The following is a 17,422-nucleotide window of genomic DNA, read 5'->3' as shown; positions in this document are numbered from 1 at the left end:
CTTCAATTGAAGTACATGAGGATATGGGACACTTCAATTGAAGTGCATGAGGATATGGGACACTTCAATTGAAGTGCATGGGACACTTCAATGGAAGTACATGAGGATATGGGACACTTCAATTGAAGTACATGAGGATATGGGACACTTCAATTGAAGTACATGAGGATATGGGACACTTCAATGGAAGTGCATGAGGATATGGGACACTTCAATTGAAGTGCATGAGGATATGGGACACTTCAATTGAAGTACATGAGGATATGGGACACTTCAATTGAAGTACATGAGGATATGGGACACTTCAATTGAAGTGCATGAGGATATGGGACACTTCAATTGAAGTGCATGGGACACTTCAATGGAAGTACATGAGGATATGGGACACTTCAATTGAAGTGCATGAGGATATGGGACACTTCAATTGAAGTACATGAGGATATGGGACACTTCAATGGAAGTACATGAGGATATGGGACACTTCAATTGAAGTACATGAGGATATGGGACACTTCAATTGAAGTACATGAGGATATGGGACACTTCAATGGAAGTGCATGAGGATATGGGACACTTCAATTGAAGTGCATGAGGATATGGGACACTTCAATTGAAGTACATGAGGATATGGGACACTTCAATTGAAGTACATGAGGATATGGGACACTTCAATGGAAGTGCATGAGGATATGGGACACTTCAATTGAAGTGCATGAGGATATGGGACACTTCAATTGAAGTACATGAGGATATGGGACACTTCAATTGAAGTACATGAGGATATGGGACACTTCAATGGAAGTGCATGAGGATATGGGACACTTCAATTGAAGTACATGAGGATATGGGACACTTCAATTGAAGTGCATGAGGATATGGGACACTTCAATTGAAGTACATGAGGATATGGGACACTTCAATGGAAGTACATGAGGATATGGGACACTTCAATTGAAGTGCATGAGGATATGGGACACTTCAATTGAAGTACATGAGGATATGGGACACTTCAATGGAAGTACATGAGGATATGGGACACTTCAATTGAAGTGCATGAGGATATGGGACACTTCAATTGAAGTACATGAGGATATGGGACACTTCAATTGAAGTGCATGAGGATATGGGACACTTCAATTGAAGTGCATGAGGATATGGGACACTTCAATTGAAGTACATGAGGATATGGGACACTTCAATTGAAGTGCATGAGGATATGGGACACTTCAATTGAAGTGCATGAGGATATGGGACACTTCACTGGAAGTGCATGAGGATATGGGACACTTCAATGGAAGTACATGAGGATATGGGACACTTCAATGGAAGTACATGAGGATATGGGACACTTCAATTGAAGTACATGAGGATATGGGACACTTCAATGGAAGTACATGAGGATATGGGACACTTCAATTGAAGTGCATGAGGATATGGGACACTTCAATTGAAGTACATGAGGATATGGGACACTTCAATTGAAGTACATGAGGATATGGGACACTTCAATGGAAGTACATGAGGATATGGGACACTTCAATTGAAGTGCATGAGGATATGGGACACTTCAATTGAAGTACATGAGGATATGGGACACTTCAATTGAAGTGCATGAGGATATAGGACACTTCAATTGAAGTACATGAGGATATGGGACACTTCAATTGAAGTACATGAGGATATGGGACACTTCAATTGAAGTACATGAGGATATGGGACACTTCAATTGAAGTACATGAGGATATGGGACACTTCAATTGAAGTACATGAGGATATGGGACACTTCAATTGAAGTACATGAGGATATGGGACACTTCAATGGAAGTGCATGAGGATATGGGACACTTCAATGGAAGTGCATGAGGATATGGGACACTTCAATTGAAGTACATGAGGATATGGGACACTTCAATTGAAGTACATGAGGATATGGGACACTTCAATTGAAGTGCATGAGGATATGGGACACTTCAATTGAAGTGCATGAGGATATGGGACACTTCAATTGAAGTGCATGAGGATATGGGACACTTCAATTGAAGTACATGAGGATATGGGACACTTCAATTGAAGTACATGAGGATATGGGACACTTCAATTGAAGTACATGAGGATATGGGACACTTCAATTGAAGTGCATGAGGATATGGGACACTTCAATTGAAGTGCATGAGGATATGGGACACTTCAATTGAAGTACATGAGGATATGGGACACTTCAATTGAAGTGCATGAGGATATGGGACACTTCACTGGAAGTGCATGAGGATATGGGACACTTCAATGGAAGTACATGAGGATATGGGACACTTCAATGGAAGTACATGAGGATATGGGACACTTCAATTGAAGTGCATGAGGATATGGGACACTTCAATTGAAGTGCATGAGGATAAGGGACACTTCAATTGAAGTGCATGAGGATATGGGACACTTCAATTGAAGTACATGAGGATATGGGACACTTCAATTGAAGTGCATGAGGATATGGGACACTTCAATGGAAGTACATGAGGATATGGGACACTTCAATTGAAGTGCATGAGGATATGGGACACTTCAATTGAAGTGCATGAGGATATGGGACACTTCAATTGAAGTACATGAGGATATGGGACACTTCAATTGAAGTGCATGAGGATATGGGACACTTCAATGGAAGTACATGAGGATATGGGACACTTCAATTGAAGTGCATGAGGATATGGGACACTTCAATGGAAGTACATGAGGATATGGGACACTTCAATGGAAGTACATGAGGATATGGGACACTTCAATGGAAGTACATGAGGATATGGGACACTTCAATTGAAGTACATGAGGATATGGGACACTTCAATTGAAGTGCATGAGGATATGGGACACTTCAATTGAAGTGCATGGGACACTTCAATGGAAGTACATGAGGATATGGGACACTTCAATTGAAGTACATGAGGATATGGGACACTTCAATTGAAGTGCATGGGACACTTCAATGGAAGTACATGAGGATATGGGACACTTCAATTGAAGTACATGAGGATATGGGACACTTCAATTGAAGTGCATGAGGATATGGGACACTTCAATTGAAGTGCATGAGGATATGGGACACTTCAATTGAAGTACATGAGGATATGGGACACTTCAATGGAAGTGCATGAGGATATGGGACACTTCAATTGAAGTGCATGAGGATATGGGACACTTCAATTGAAGTACATGAGGATATGGGACACTTCAATTGAAGTACATGAGGATATGGGACACTTCAATTGAAGTGCATGAGGATATGGGACACTTCAATTGAAGTGCATGAGGATATGGGACACTTCAATTGAAGTGCATGGGACACTTCAATGGAAGTACATGAGGATATGGGACACTTCAATTGAAGTACATGAGGATATGGGACACTTCAATTGAAGTGCATGAGGATATGGGACACTTCAATTGAAGTGCATGTGACACTTCAATGGAAGTACATGAGGATATGGGACACTTCAATTGAAGTACATGAGGATATGGGACACTTCAATTGAAGTGCATGAGGATATGGGACACTTCAATTGAAGTACATGAGGATATGGGACACTTCAATGGAAGTACATGAGGATATGGGACACTTCAATTGAAGTGCATGAGGATATGGGACACTTCAATGGAAGTACATGAGGATATGGGACACTTCAATTGAAGTACATGAGGATATGGGACACTTCAATGGAAGTGCATGAGGATATGGGACACTTCAATTGAAGTACATGAGGATATGGGACACTTCAATTGAAGTACATGAGGATATGGGACACTTCAATTGAAGTACATGAGGATATGGGACACTTCAATGGAAGTGCATGAGGATATGGGACACTTCAATTGAAGTACATGAGGATATGGGACACTTCAATGGAAGTACATGAGGATATGGGACACTTCAATTGAAGTACATGAGGATATGGGACACTTCAATTGAAGTACATGAGGATATGGGACACTTCAATGGAAGTGCATGAGGATATGGGACACTTCAATTGAAGTGCATGAGGATATGGGACACTTCAATTGAAGTACATGAGGATATGGGACACTTCAATTGAAGTGCATGAGGATATGGGACACTTCAATTGAAGTGCATGGGACACTTCAATGGAAGTACATGAGGATATGGGACACTTCAATTGAAGTACATGAGGATATGGGACACTTCAATTGAAGTGCATGAGGATATGGGACACTTCAATTGAAGTACATGAGGATATGGGACACTTCAATTGAAGTACATGAGGATATGGGACACTTCAATGGAAGTGCATGAGGATATGGGACACTTCAATTGAAGTGCATGAGGATATGGGACACTTCAATTGAAGTACATGAGGATATGGGACACTTCAATGGAAGTACATGAGGATATGGGACACTTCAATTGAAGTACATGAGGATATGGGACACTTCAATTGAAGTGCATGAGGATATGGGACACTTCAATTGAAGTACATGAGGATATGGGACACTTCAATGGAAGTGCATGAGGATATGGGACACTTCAATTGAAGTGCATGAGGATATGGGACACTTCAATTGAAGTACATGAGGATATGGGACACTTCAATTGAAGTACATGAGGATATGGGACACTTCAATGGAAGTGCATGAGGATATGGGACACTTCAATTGAAGTGCATGAGGATATGGGACACTTCAATTGAAGTACATGAGGATATGGGACACTTCAATTGAAGTACATGAGGATATGGGACACTTCAATTGAAGTACATGAGGATATGGGACACTTCAATGGAAGTGCATGAGGATATGGGACACTTCAATTGAAGTACATGAGGATATGGGACACTTCAATGGAAGTACATGAGGATATGGGACACTTCAATTGAAGTGCATGAGGATATGGGACACTTCAATTGAAGTACATGAGGATATGGGACACTTCAATTGAAGTGCATGAGGATATGGGACACTTCAATTGAAGTGCATGAGGATATGGGACACTTCAATTGAAGTACATGAGGATATGGGACACTTCAATGGAAGTGCATGAGGATATGGGACACTTCAATTGAAGTGCATGAGGATATGGGACACTTCAATTGAAGTACATGAGGATATGGGACACTTCAATTGAAGTACATGAGGATATGGGACACTTCAATTGAAGTGCATGAGGATATGGGACACTTCAATTGAAGTGCATGGGACACTTCAATGGAAGTACATGAGGATATGGGACACTTCAATTGAAGTACATGAGGATATGGGACACTTCAATGGAAGTACATGAGGATATGGGACACTTCAATGGAAGTACATGAGGATATGGGACACTTCAATTGAAGTGCATGAGGATATGGGACACTTCAATTGAAGTACATGAGGATATGGGACACTTCAATTGAAGTGCATGGGACACTTCAATGGAAGTACATGAGGATATGGGACACTTCAATTGAAGTGCATGAGGATATGGGACACTTCAATTGAAGTACATGAGGATATGGGACACTTCAATTGAAGTACATGAGGATATGGGACACTTCAATTGAAGTGCATGAGGATATGGGACACTTCAATTGAAGTACATGAGGATATGGGACACTTTACAATGGTCAAGCTGCTATTTACACATAACGACCACCGCTTGTAAATTAGCCTGCTTCCTACACAGAAAAAAGGCAAAATAGCTTTATACTAGCTTATCCTGATGTGATTTTAAGAATGTAAGGATACGGGATGGTAGAAAGCACATATCTAGGAAAAGTCATGAAAGGAGGGTCCTGAAATTCGATCGATTGCAAAGATATAAAATGTTTCTTTACTCACAGGGGGGGTCAAATGAGGCCTCGTGGCTGTTCTAGTGTTAAGCACCCGATGGTCAGTGCTCTATGGTGGCTGAAAGGCCTGCGAGGCAGATGTGAAAAGCACTGAGGAGATTTTAGCACCGCTTTCACAGGCGTAGCGCAGATGCCATTCATGTCACGCAGGAGTAAATATAGCCCAAAAGAGTGTTAAGGGCTTCTCTCTCGGTCTAGACACATGTCAAGCTGCAGTCAGAGTCATTTCTATGCTCTAGGAGGCTGGGAAACTGAGCATGTCATTACGGCTCCAACTCAAGGACGATGTGAAGGGCAAGCACCCTAACACCCAGTCCCACATTACTCGCCGAGGGCACCACAAGCAGCCATCATTTATATATCATTTTTAATTTATCATCTATATCTATATCAAAAGCGATCAGGACAGGCGAGGGAAAAAACTAAACAAAAATGACATGAATTTATTAGATAGGCGGGGATTTTGTTTCCTTGACGCGGCACATCTTAAATAGAAACAGTTCCTAAATTAGCGCTCGCTGCTGCTTGCAGACGCACTGTGCCGCGCGCGGATAATGGGGATGGCAGAATTGATTAAGAATGCAAGCTTTAATTATTTTTGTGCCACTTGTGCACGCTACGTGTGTAGTCTGGGAATGGGGTGTAAGACTGTGTTCTACTACAGATGATGTGCTAGCAGCATTTTCCATCCATGCAATTACTATCTATGACACGTCTTATCTCCCATACAGCATCTACTACGCCTCCCAGACTACATGTAGTATCCTTTCTAATACCTCCTAAGTGGAGGTATGGGCCACAATCAGCGCAAATGTCACCTAGCATTACCGTCATCATTCAACCACTAAACGTTCAACTTATTACACACACTCCCTGAGTCACCCGCATACTATAAATAAGTGTGAGATAAAGATAAAGACACTCACAGATTCTTGTCTTATCTCTGGTTACACAGACCCGATTCTTGGAAATGCACTGAAACCTTTTCATTTTGTTCTTTTGTCTCGGATATAGCTCCATTACGTCTGTATTACAGTGTTTTTTGACTTGGTGAGGATTTTCAATTGTCAGTCTTTGCTTCAGAGTACATTTTTTGGAGACACAGTATTTGTATGGCTGTTTGCACTGATCTGTGGGCCACAGACTGTGGCACTTGTCTTTGGCTGTAGAGTGAGGCTGAATGAGGGTAGAGGCCTAGAGGGTAACTGAATGGTGAATAAATGATATTATAATCATGGCCCAGGGTCTCGACTAATGTGCCCTGGGAGGTGGAGGATGTCCATCCCAAGCCCCCCCAAGGTGGTTGATGATAATGTGGGTTTAAACTGCAGCTTGGGAGGGTAATGGGATTGCAAGCAGCCACCCCCACCCCACCCCCCCACACCCCCACTGGGTGAGCTCTCTCCTGATAGCGAGTTTGACCTAGAGAGGGTGGCGGGGGGTAGAGTTGGTGTCTGAGAGCAAGAGGGAAAAGAGAGGTGAGAGAGAGAGGGGGAAGGGAGGAGAGTGGGAAGTCTGGATGATATGTAGAAACAGCGGACGGAGAGAGGGATCTAAGGAAAGGGAATAGCATCAATAACATCAGAGGGTACGGCACACTGTGGTCAATGACATTGAACAAAATCTGGATAATATAAAAAATTGTATCTCCGATTTTTCATCTAGGATTTCTCCCTCCAGCCCCCTTGTTGCTCATATCAGGCGGTCTGAAACCCCAAACGAGATGTTAGTAGTATTGGATTTGTATAGCAGATGAGCACGAGTTGGACTTCAAAATGACTTGGCAAAAAAACGGAATATTACTGAAATACTGTATTTTTATTGCAACTGACTCCCAACTGACTGACCAACCCCAGCGAGGGGGGGGGGGGGGGGGGGCAAGCAGGATCGTTTTTACACTATGGCTTACATTTACACCATAATGATAAATGTAAGCCATACCATTTCTTACAGCTATCCAATTCTGTTACATTAGTGATCATTTCATGGATGCTTTTCACACTCCTGTCCTGAGTTCCTGAAGAACTCTGGCAAATCCTCAAAACAAGGCCATGTGCACACACACAGGCCTTGGCTACACGCGTTGTTATTTATACCCTATCTGCAACACTGGCCAAATCTATTTCCCCTCTGAAAATATAGGTTATTCAGTTTCTAAAAATGGCTTTCTCTCACTGGGGCTACTGGAGCATGAAATAGCTACACTTCACATCACGTGAGCAGGACAACAGCAACCTGGGAAACTTTATTTTTTGTCATCCCTCATTTTTCACAGCCCTTCCCTCTGCTCTAATCGAACATGGGAGTTGGTTCTCTCTCTCTCACGGTTTATGGCCCAAATAAGATATCTGCAGCTTGCCAAGCCTCGAATATGACAGGCTAGACTAAAGTCGTGTAGAGATTTAGATATGTGGTTGCGGAACACTTTACAAACGCCTCACACCACTGCCTATTCAGACTTCCCGCTGCTGATAGCAGCAGTATAGGGTGGATTTAGAATGGCGCACTGACATGTCACAGGGACTGTACTGTACATCTCAGACAAGCACAATTACTCCCTACCTGTTTTGTATAATGCTGCCAATTCCTCATCCCCTGACAGATATCGTTACAACAATACAAAGTTAGTATCCGTATTCTGTGTAACTAGGATTGTAAAAATGCTAAATAGGCCTCTATTCTACAGCACATCGAGTCAATAAGTCCAAGACAATATTATGAGTAACCGTATGGATAAAAAACATGACATATAACAGTTAATGCTAATGTTTAGTTATTATTCTCTCAGACAAGGACATTGCCCTATACGTTTTTTTTAAACCAGCACGCTCCCTTCCTTCCTTCTTCCCCATCAATAAAAGGCTAGGCTAGGTAGGAACGGCCTCATGTTTATCTAAACGGATGAGTGCGGCAGAGGGGCTTCCGAAGTCCCATTCGTTTTCCGGAGCGTTCCTGGACTAGCCATCGCCACCGCGGCTATTCGTCAGTTCAGCTAAGTGTAACGACAGGACAACTCTCCTAAACACACCCCATGACAATGTGTGTGACATCAGTCGCTAAAACCAGCGGGTGTATCAAAGAAGCAGCACAATTACAGAGAGTTTTAAAGAGGGAAGGAGGTACAGAACGAAGAACAGGCTAGAGAGAAAGAGAGGGATAGATAAACACACACACACACAGTCATGCAGCTTCTAATTTTGCTGCTGGCTGGAGCAGTACTTAGTCCCACCCCGGGCTTTCATGTCAGTTGCGTGGGTTGGCTCAGACGGAGGTACCCAGTTAGCAGAGAGCAAGAACTCGCCCCAAACCAACCATGCATGCCCACGCACGCCCACGCACACACACACGCCCACACGCACGCCAACGCCCCCACACACATACATACACCGGAATTAAGTCGAAATTAAAGTCCAAACTTAAAGGAAGAAAAAGCCAATAATATTGGCTTCAAATAGAATGTAATAATGGACATGAAAAGGGGAGATACGAGAAGAGCAAACATAAAACAAATCATAAAGGAAAGATGAAGGCAATGGACCATCCAAGTGAGTGACAGGGGTGAATAGATTTCGAATTGATTGAGCTTTGAAATGCAATATAAGGCAAAACATGAAGTCGGATTCCGAACATTTGATGTAGTGTGGTGAGGTCTAATTAAAAAAAAAAAATAGAGTCAGAAGCAAACTAAAAAAAGTCAACACACACCAGATAAGTATATATATATATTCATATATTTTAATATTTAAACCCACTAAAAAGTTGTAAATACAACTTTTGAATGAAAGGCACAGTAAAATCAGACAATGCTGATATAATACTCAAATGAAAAATTACAGTACAAAAGCGGACAGTTATTTACGCACATACAAATCCCTCCAACTACTGAACCCACGGGGAGTCCTTCAGGCTAGGGAACAGGGATACCTGATACGACAGAAGAGAGGGGGATTAGAAACAAAATAATAGCCAAATAGCCAAACTACTCTTTATTGCTTTTCCAAACCCAAACCAACAGTGTTCTTTCAACTCCCCGGGAACTGCAAAAGGACAAAAATAAACTTCTCTATTTGCTAGCTTTCCCATACATGTTTATTGAGGGGGGGAGGGTACTATTGACTGGAAATGATGACTGTGTGTAAAGACAGCGTGGTGCACAGCACTCCATTGGATGTTTAGCTTTTGTTTCAATGCGCCAAGGCAGATGAAACCCAGAGACGTAAGACCCATCACAAACCATTACCGAAATAATTGGCTTTATGTTTTAATATATTGGTCCACCAAGTGTAAAATCAACCCAAATGTGCCTAATTGGTTGGAGATCCCCAAAAAAATACAGCATATTTAAAGCGTGGCTCAACGTGATGCTGAGTGTTGAGGACATGTTGTTTTAATATTTAATAGAACATTAAGAGCTGTGAAATTAAAATGGGAGGAAATGAATTTGGGTTACAGAGATAGTCAGTTCTGTGTATCCTGTCAATTCAGGATACGCATTCTATTATTTTTCAAACAGTAGTTTAGTGTAACTGCAGTGGCACACCTATGGGAAAGCTAGACAATGAGTCATTTATCAATTACAGCCAATTAGAGTCCACCGCAATGGCATTGCATCATTTACACTGAATCTGTCTCAATTCTCCAAAATGACTTACTTTCCATCACAGCCACAGATATCTTTTATTTTTTTTGTACTCAATAGGTCAAAAAACAAATGTGACGTCAAACGATAGTCATTAACACTTTAGTATCAATCATCAATCGATGATCGATGGAAGTAAAGGGCGAAGAGGGAAACAGAGAGAGAAATGTAATCTGGGAGTGAATTCATCTTGGCCAACCCTTGGGCTTATCTTGATTCATTTCATACAGTACAAACCATCAGCAGTTAAAAGTTCCTATGCAGATTGTGTTTACACTAAAGGTTCCTTTGGGCAGTTCTAGTGGGAGTATCATTGGAGGGAAAAAAGCATGGCTCCTCGGTACTGGAGGGGCTGGGGAGGGAGGGGGGGGTGGGGGGGGGTAGTGTTACATATAGCCTCTTTGGTATATGCACAGTATCTGCATCAAATGGACCGCCGTGTCCTATTATCCCTTTTTTTCGATTCCTATGTACACACCACACGTCCATCTCAACTCTCTCACCCACCTATAGAAAGATGCTGATTGCCAGACTTGAGGGGGGGGGAACTGGAAACGGCAAGTGATTGATAAGAGCAGACTTTTATAGCCGTCAAGGGTTTTATTCTTTCTCTCCCTTCCCGTCTTCCCCTCCTCAACCTGCTGTGACCAGACCTTTCAAGTTTGCCTGGGCTGGCTGGCAGGAGATTTCAGCTACCTCGACTGCAGCAGCCCCCGCCAATAGAGAGGCTACGGAAACAGCAGAATGTAAACGCGCCTTCTGAAAATCAACCCCAAACAATAAGCACAATAAATGCTAAGGGGGCGGGGGGGGGGAAGGTGATTCGATGTTAGGGGGGAAAACAGAGTCCTGACAGAGCTTACAAGGTCTGCCTAACGGATGACAACAGAGGGAGCAGACAAAACGATGGGCCAGAGCCGTGTGACGGTGGTGTATGGATGCCTAGAGCGAGCTACGTTAGCCTAGCTGCGTGTTAGAGCTCCGGAGGAGCCCTGATGTGTACTCAGTCCTCCCTCCCCTGGATGGTAGCCCCATCCTGGGGTTGTAAATGTACTCTGACAACCTCTAATCCTGGTCCTACTAGAATCACCTGGCCGACCGCCTTCTTCACGACGGCTACAAAACAACGTCAGGAACCATGTAAACCAAAGGTGACCGACCGCCTTTAGAGTTCAGTTTCAACAAGTCCTGGCAAAGGGATTTCTCACACTGCTGCTGCCACAACGACGACAGGAGGAAGGAGATTTTTGTGGACTTGTAGTAGGACGGTGAGGCAGAGTTCAAAGTTCATGGTCCAGTTGAAGGTCTGGGTTCCTATTCTCAAACCCAACCTGTAGCTGTAGGCTAAACGCTAACGCTTAGCTCTGTTCATTACCTAGCCGTGGTGGAGGCGGCGGCTAGCTGGGTGAGGTACTCGCGCAGTTCCTTGGCCGCCTGGAAGCGGCCGTAATGCTTTTTGGGGTTGGTGCACTCGTCCAACAGGGCTTCCAGCTGGCCGTCTTTGGCGATGTGGGCGGGGGGGTCGTGGAGGAGGCCGCCGGTGGTCCCCCGCCACGTGGCGTAGCGCGACAGGAGGTTCTGGCACACGGCGTAGTAGTTGTGGTCCACGGTGACGCGGTTGCACAGGGACTCCTTGGAGAAGGAGAGGCAGGCCTCCTTGTCGCAGTCCTCGAAGCGGCTCTCGTACCACACGTCGTAGTTCTCCGGTTTGTCTGTGGGGAGAGAGGGAGGGAGGGAGGTGAGTAGGTGGAAGTAGGACTAGGAGGAATGCAACATGAGAGCCATCGTTCTCTATCTAGTGAAGTCAAGGATCCTCATTGTTGAGGGGGCAATCTAAAGACAGTTTCTATTCAATGTACCCAACAGACTGAAGTGAATTCATGCAATGCATTCTAGGTAAAATAAGACACTTGACAGAAAAAAAACATGTATGTATATTGGAGGAATATAATGTGGAGAAAAATATACTGCTTAGCAGTTTTAACCCGTGAAATAGTTTACCACACTGGAGTTAGCTACTAGCCCTGACTCGTTCCCATAGCAACACAGCTCTTAAATCAAGCTTAGCCGGGGGGGTGGCTAACTTTCTAACCTCAAAATAAGTCAGTCTTATTATTTATGCAACAGGCAGTCTTAATTAGACCGGTCTAACCTGAGAATATAAGACAAGTCTAAGGCTTAGACCAGTCTTAATCTATCTTTATGCAACTTGAAATAACATCAGAAGGAGAACCCTTTTCTCAAAGGCAATTACGGCAAAAATACAGCTCCAACCACGGACCTCATCTACCATTTTCATCTCAACCCACTTCTCAATTTTTTATTTTATTGGAAATAAACAAATCAATTTGGGGCACATTCCTTCATTTTATATGACTTTTCTGTTTAGAGAACTTGTGAGAGAGAGGGGGGGGGGAAAAGAATGATGAGCGAGCTGGAGTTGGAGTTGCATTAAAAAGCAGATCGATAGTAGTGGGGAGGGGAAAACCCCTGAGGATGCAAACCCATAATCAGTGTATCAGCACTTCTAATGCAGTCCTCTCTAGCCCAGTCAGAACAACTCAATCACACCATCCACCGCTACCGCTGCCCTGTCAGCTGGGGCCTCTCGCGGCCCTCCCGCGGTGGACGGGCCCTTCCAGCTTAATCAGTGAGGTCTGATGAAGAATGATCTGTCTGCGTTCGATACACACACACGAGGTGACGAGAAGGCAATTAATGTTTCAGAGCCGACCGCCGACCCACGCGTCACGTATCAAACGCTGACTGACAGATGGCATCAGGAGACGCCGGCCGTGTTCGCACAACACACGGACGGAAACCGAAAAGGAAATTGTTTGTGTGTGTGTGTGTGTGTGTCTAGTTATCTAGTTATATACATGGGATGGGTTCATTCTCAAGGACAATGATGAGCACAGCAGAAAAGTGCTTTGAGCCGTCTAAAGGCAAAAGAAGAAGCGCGCATCTACCTGCTCCCGTCTCACTCCGTTCCTGACCCAGGCCCGGGGAAAAAAACAAAGAGAGAGAACATTTCCAAAGCAAACCAGATCATTTCCAATTCAAATAGCTTCTGGGGAGCTTCAGATGAGGGAGCTCAGTTTGTTTCGTTCTCCCAGATATCCAGAACCTACATGTTACGAACCCCAAGGCCTCACAGTGTGTGTTTGTGTGTGTGTTTGTGTGTGCACGCATGTGTGTGTACGTTTCCATGACAAGACTATATTTCACCATATCGCCTAACAACAATCTAGTTTGCAAAACCTACTAGCCAGAAACGTTCCATCTCAATATGAATGCCTCAAAATGAGAGGAAGAAAAAATGCCATGGCTGTTTTTGCATTTTTGATTTGCAAGTCAAATTGCCCCTCTGTTTAGAGACTGATGAGAATTCACTCTAAGCTTAAACTCTCCTTCAATCTCAGCTCTGATTATTGTTCAATGGAGGCCAACTACAGAAACGGTTACATTAGCTAGCTTCGGCTGCCATCGAACACATTACCCATGACCTCATATTCATTAGCCACCTCATCCTCTTCCTGCTGGGTGTGTTGGCACAGAGACTCTCGTGGATTAAACTGAGAATGGCCAGAGGAAGCTACTGGAGTCGTCACGCACTGCATGTTTTGCCTCATAAAGGCTGCGTTTACACCGCAGGTCCAAGTGACACAATTGCGAAAAAAAATGTGCTCACGTTTTTTTCTCATGTGGCACAGATCGGATATGTAACATGTAGGTGTAAGCAGTAACTAAGCATTAGTTTATTTAATCTGATATTCTCAGATCCTCAGAAAGGCACTAAATCGGTGTAAATGCAGCCTGTGCAAAAGCCGGTGCAAAGATGCAGCCTCAACTTTGCAGGCAGATTCGACCACCTTAGAGAGGGTAGGGTAGGCTGCAGATCAGTGTGGCTTTTGGCTATGAAACACACACACACACACACACACACACACACACACACTTGCAGGTGCACGCCCATGCCCGCCCCCTCTCAGGTGATATTCTATAGGCGCTGTCTGATTTGTTACACCGAGGTAGACAGGCCACACAGAAAAAGGAAAAAAAGAACCTAGCAAACACACACGCAGGTGCGCACGCACACGAACATGCAGGCAGAACGCTTCCATCTGCTGTGTCCCGGTGACAGACCTTGTACTTTAGCCAGCACTCGTCTCAGTGTGTGTTTGTCACGATACACCAGCCCCGATCTCTCTCCCACACATACATGGACACGCTGTACCTCTGTATCTGTCACAGGGCACAGCGCTGGCACCAACCACTCCTCCACCCACGAGGTTGATGGTTTTAACAGGACTGCTACAGGGGGACTCATCTAAAGACCACTCTCTGTTCTCTCCACACCTTGTGTGGTAGTGTTGGGAGGAGGGTTAGGGGTCTTGTGTGGTAGTGTTGGGAGGAGGGATAGGGGCCTTGTGTGGTAGTGTTGGGAGGAGGGTTAGGGGTCTTGTGTGGTAGTGTTGGGAGGAGGGATAGGGGCCTTGTGTGGTAGTGTTGGGAGGAGGGATAGGGGTCTTCTGTGGTAGTGTTGGGAGGAGGGTTAGGGGCCACACGACTAGGGATATTACTTCCGCACGCACAAGATGGCTCCACCAAGGAGGAAAACAGCTTATCTCTTTGCGATCAGTAAATGTAGCACTGATTGACGAATTGGGGCAAAGTTAAGCATGCTATCTGGGAGCATCTGTGGGTTGTTGTGACGGGTGACCCGCATGTTAGTCATGTAGCAGAACCAGTGAGATACATCATTCCTAGGGACAGGGCGGGCTTGAAAAACAGCTCCTGAGATCCCTCCAAGCCCAGGCCTGGATCACATGCCTCGTTGGTACTTCACGGGAAAGTGTGAGACATTATGTGACAGCTGCTGGTTGGTGAAAAGGGGTAACAAGTCGGCAGCCGATTTAATGTTCATACTTTTATTTCTGAAAAATGTAAATACATTTCAGCGTTGTTGAAAATGAATGACACACTCGCTAGTCAACTAACACAGCGCCGACTACTAAAGTAGTGTTATAGTTAACTAGGTAGCAGTGGGGATTACTCACCCACGAATCCATCGCATTGCAATATTTTGGCTTGACTAGTGAGTGTGTGTTGTGATTTTCAACAATGTTGAAATATTTTTTCAATATTGAAAGAATGTCATCATATAAAGCTAGTGGGCAAGTCAACCCTTAGCACTGCGCCTCCTAAAGACACCCGCTTTCCCCTCTACTGTGTCCCTAAAAACTTCTATTGCCCCCCTTGTACTGTTTCTCTGTTTCTCCAGTGTAAAAAAACAAAAAAACAAAAAAAACGATGTTTTAGAAGAAGGTGATAGAAGAAGGTTTTTCCTTCTATCCATGGCCCCGGGCCTGAGCTGGATTACTCTTCCTGCTACGAATGGTGGACTGATGATTCACATGCTTAGTATTCAAATGCTTTGAAATAAATATTGCCAAAAACGTAAATGTAACCGAATTTCTGTCAGTCACATTTTCTAATACGTCTGGCGAATGTAGAGAAAATTAATAAAACAATGCAGCAGAGAGCAGGTGGTGATAATGACAGGAACAGAACAATATACAGACAACAAGGGCACGAGAACACATATGCACGTACACAAACGCTTGTGGTAGTCATGGTGACAGAGAAATCTCTCTCTCCCTCCCTCCCTCCCAACAACTCACTCTGTTTGATCAGCCTCTTGTCGGCCACCAGCACGTTCTCGGCGTCCACCACGATGACCTTGCCGTCGCGCGGGCCGACCGCGAAGTTGTCGAAGCTGACGTCCAGCAGGTAGAGGGCGAACTCGAAGTCGTTGTTGGTCAGCTGCTCCGCGATGTCCATCAGCTGCCTGGCCAGGTCCACCCTCTTCTCCCAGGGGGCGTTGTAGAAGCTCCACAGCTCCTCGCCGACATAGTTGACCGCCACCACGCGGCCGCACGCCCCCAGGTACTTGGCGAACGGCCAACCTTCGTCAGATGGAAAGCTCTGTACGTGAGGGGGGGGGGGGGACAAATTGGTTTGAAAAAAATTGAAGACAATATTAATAAAGGAGCCCTGTAACCTAGCCAGCATGCACTATTGAGAGGAAGAAGCCTGGCGAAAGGAAATACAATTTTATTTCTATGACATTGTACGATTTACAACCTGTACCTCGGCCAAATGCCTCTCTGGAAGAGTGTGCGAGTGTGGCTGTGGTACTGTGATGTCACACAACATATCACTCCGGTTCTCCAACAACGACATTGGCGTCGCCCCGTTAAATTCCGTATTCCGTTTTAAGATTCTCCTTCTCACCTTTAAGGCTCTCCGTAACCTAGCAACTTCATACCTCTATGAACTCCTTCTTACCCACACTCCCTCCCGTAGTCTCAGATCCTCCTCTGCCAACAGACTTGTCATACCTTCTGCCCGCCTGACTACTATGGGATCTAGAGCCTTTAGCCGTTCTGCTCCCCGCCTCTGGAACTCTCTGCCACCTAACGTACGAAATATTGACACTCTCTCCACTTTCAAATCCAGTCTTAAAACACACCTTTTCACAATGGCATTATTTGGTTTGATCTGCTGTATTTTGTTTGTTGTTATATCTGACTTGGCTGTTTTGATCTCACTTTTGATTTGTTGATTTTATAATGTTTTGACATGTGGTTTTAACTATGTCTTGTAAGGTGTCCGAGAGCCTTGAAAGGCGCCCATAAATAAATAAAATGTATTATTAATATTATCATCCGAGAGAAAACTGACTGTCGGGCATGATTTGGGTAACTTTCAGAGAAACCACAGAAGCCCAAGAGCACAGTAGAGTGATGCATTCCAAGAACAGTACAGCATTGTTGAAATAATGTAAAAAGAGGGGGAGGGGGAGGGCAGAAGGGTTTGGTTGTTGTAACAAATTGCATTTAATAAAAAAACGAGAAAGCCGGTTCATGTAATGGCCCCGCGG

The 17,422-nt window shown here is 44.3% G+C and overlaps 1 protein-coding gene across 1 annotated transcript in view; it reads right to left on the bottom strand.

Moving 5' to 3' along the window:
* Window positions 1-9,556: 9,556 nt before the first annotated feature.
* The window catches only part of dipk2ab (divergent protein kinase domain 2Ab), a 32,909-nt gene continuing 25,043 nt past the window's right edge, over window positions 9,557-17,422 (bottom strand). The window contains exons 3-5 of the mRNA XM_080547495.1: window positions 16,161-16,464; window positions 11,852-12,188; window positions 9,557-9,761 (exon numbers count right to left, since the gene is read on the bottom strand). Coding sequence (XP_080403621.1) covers window positions 9,740-9,761; window positions 11,852-12,188; window positions 16,161-16,464 — 663 coding nt within the window. The 3' untranslated portion in view covers window positions 9,557-9,739. The remainder of the gene's footprint in view (window positions 9,762-11,851; window positions 12,189-16,160; window positions 16,465-17,422) is intronic.

The sequence above is a fragment of the Nansenia antarctica genome (assembly GCF_963989245.1).
Source record: "Nansenia antarctica genome assembly, chromosome: 17".
Taxonomy (NCBI): domain Eukaryota; kingdom Metazoa; phylum Chordata; class Actinopteri; order Argentiniformes; family Microstomatidae; genus Nansenia; species Nansenia antarctica.
Note: the sequence above shows the minus strand (reverse complement) of the source record. Positions and strands in the feature narration are given on the sequence as shown.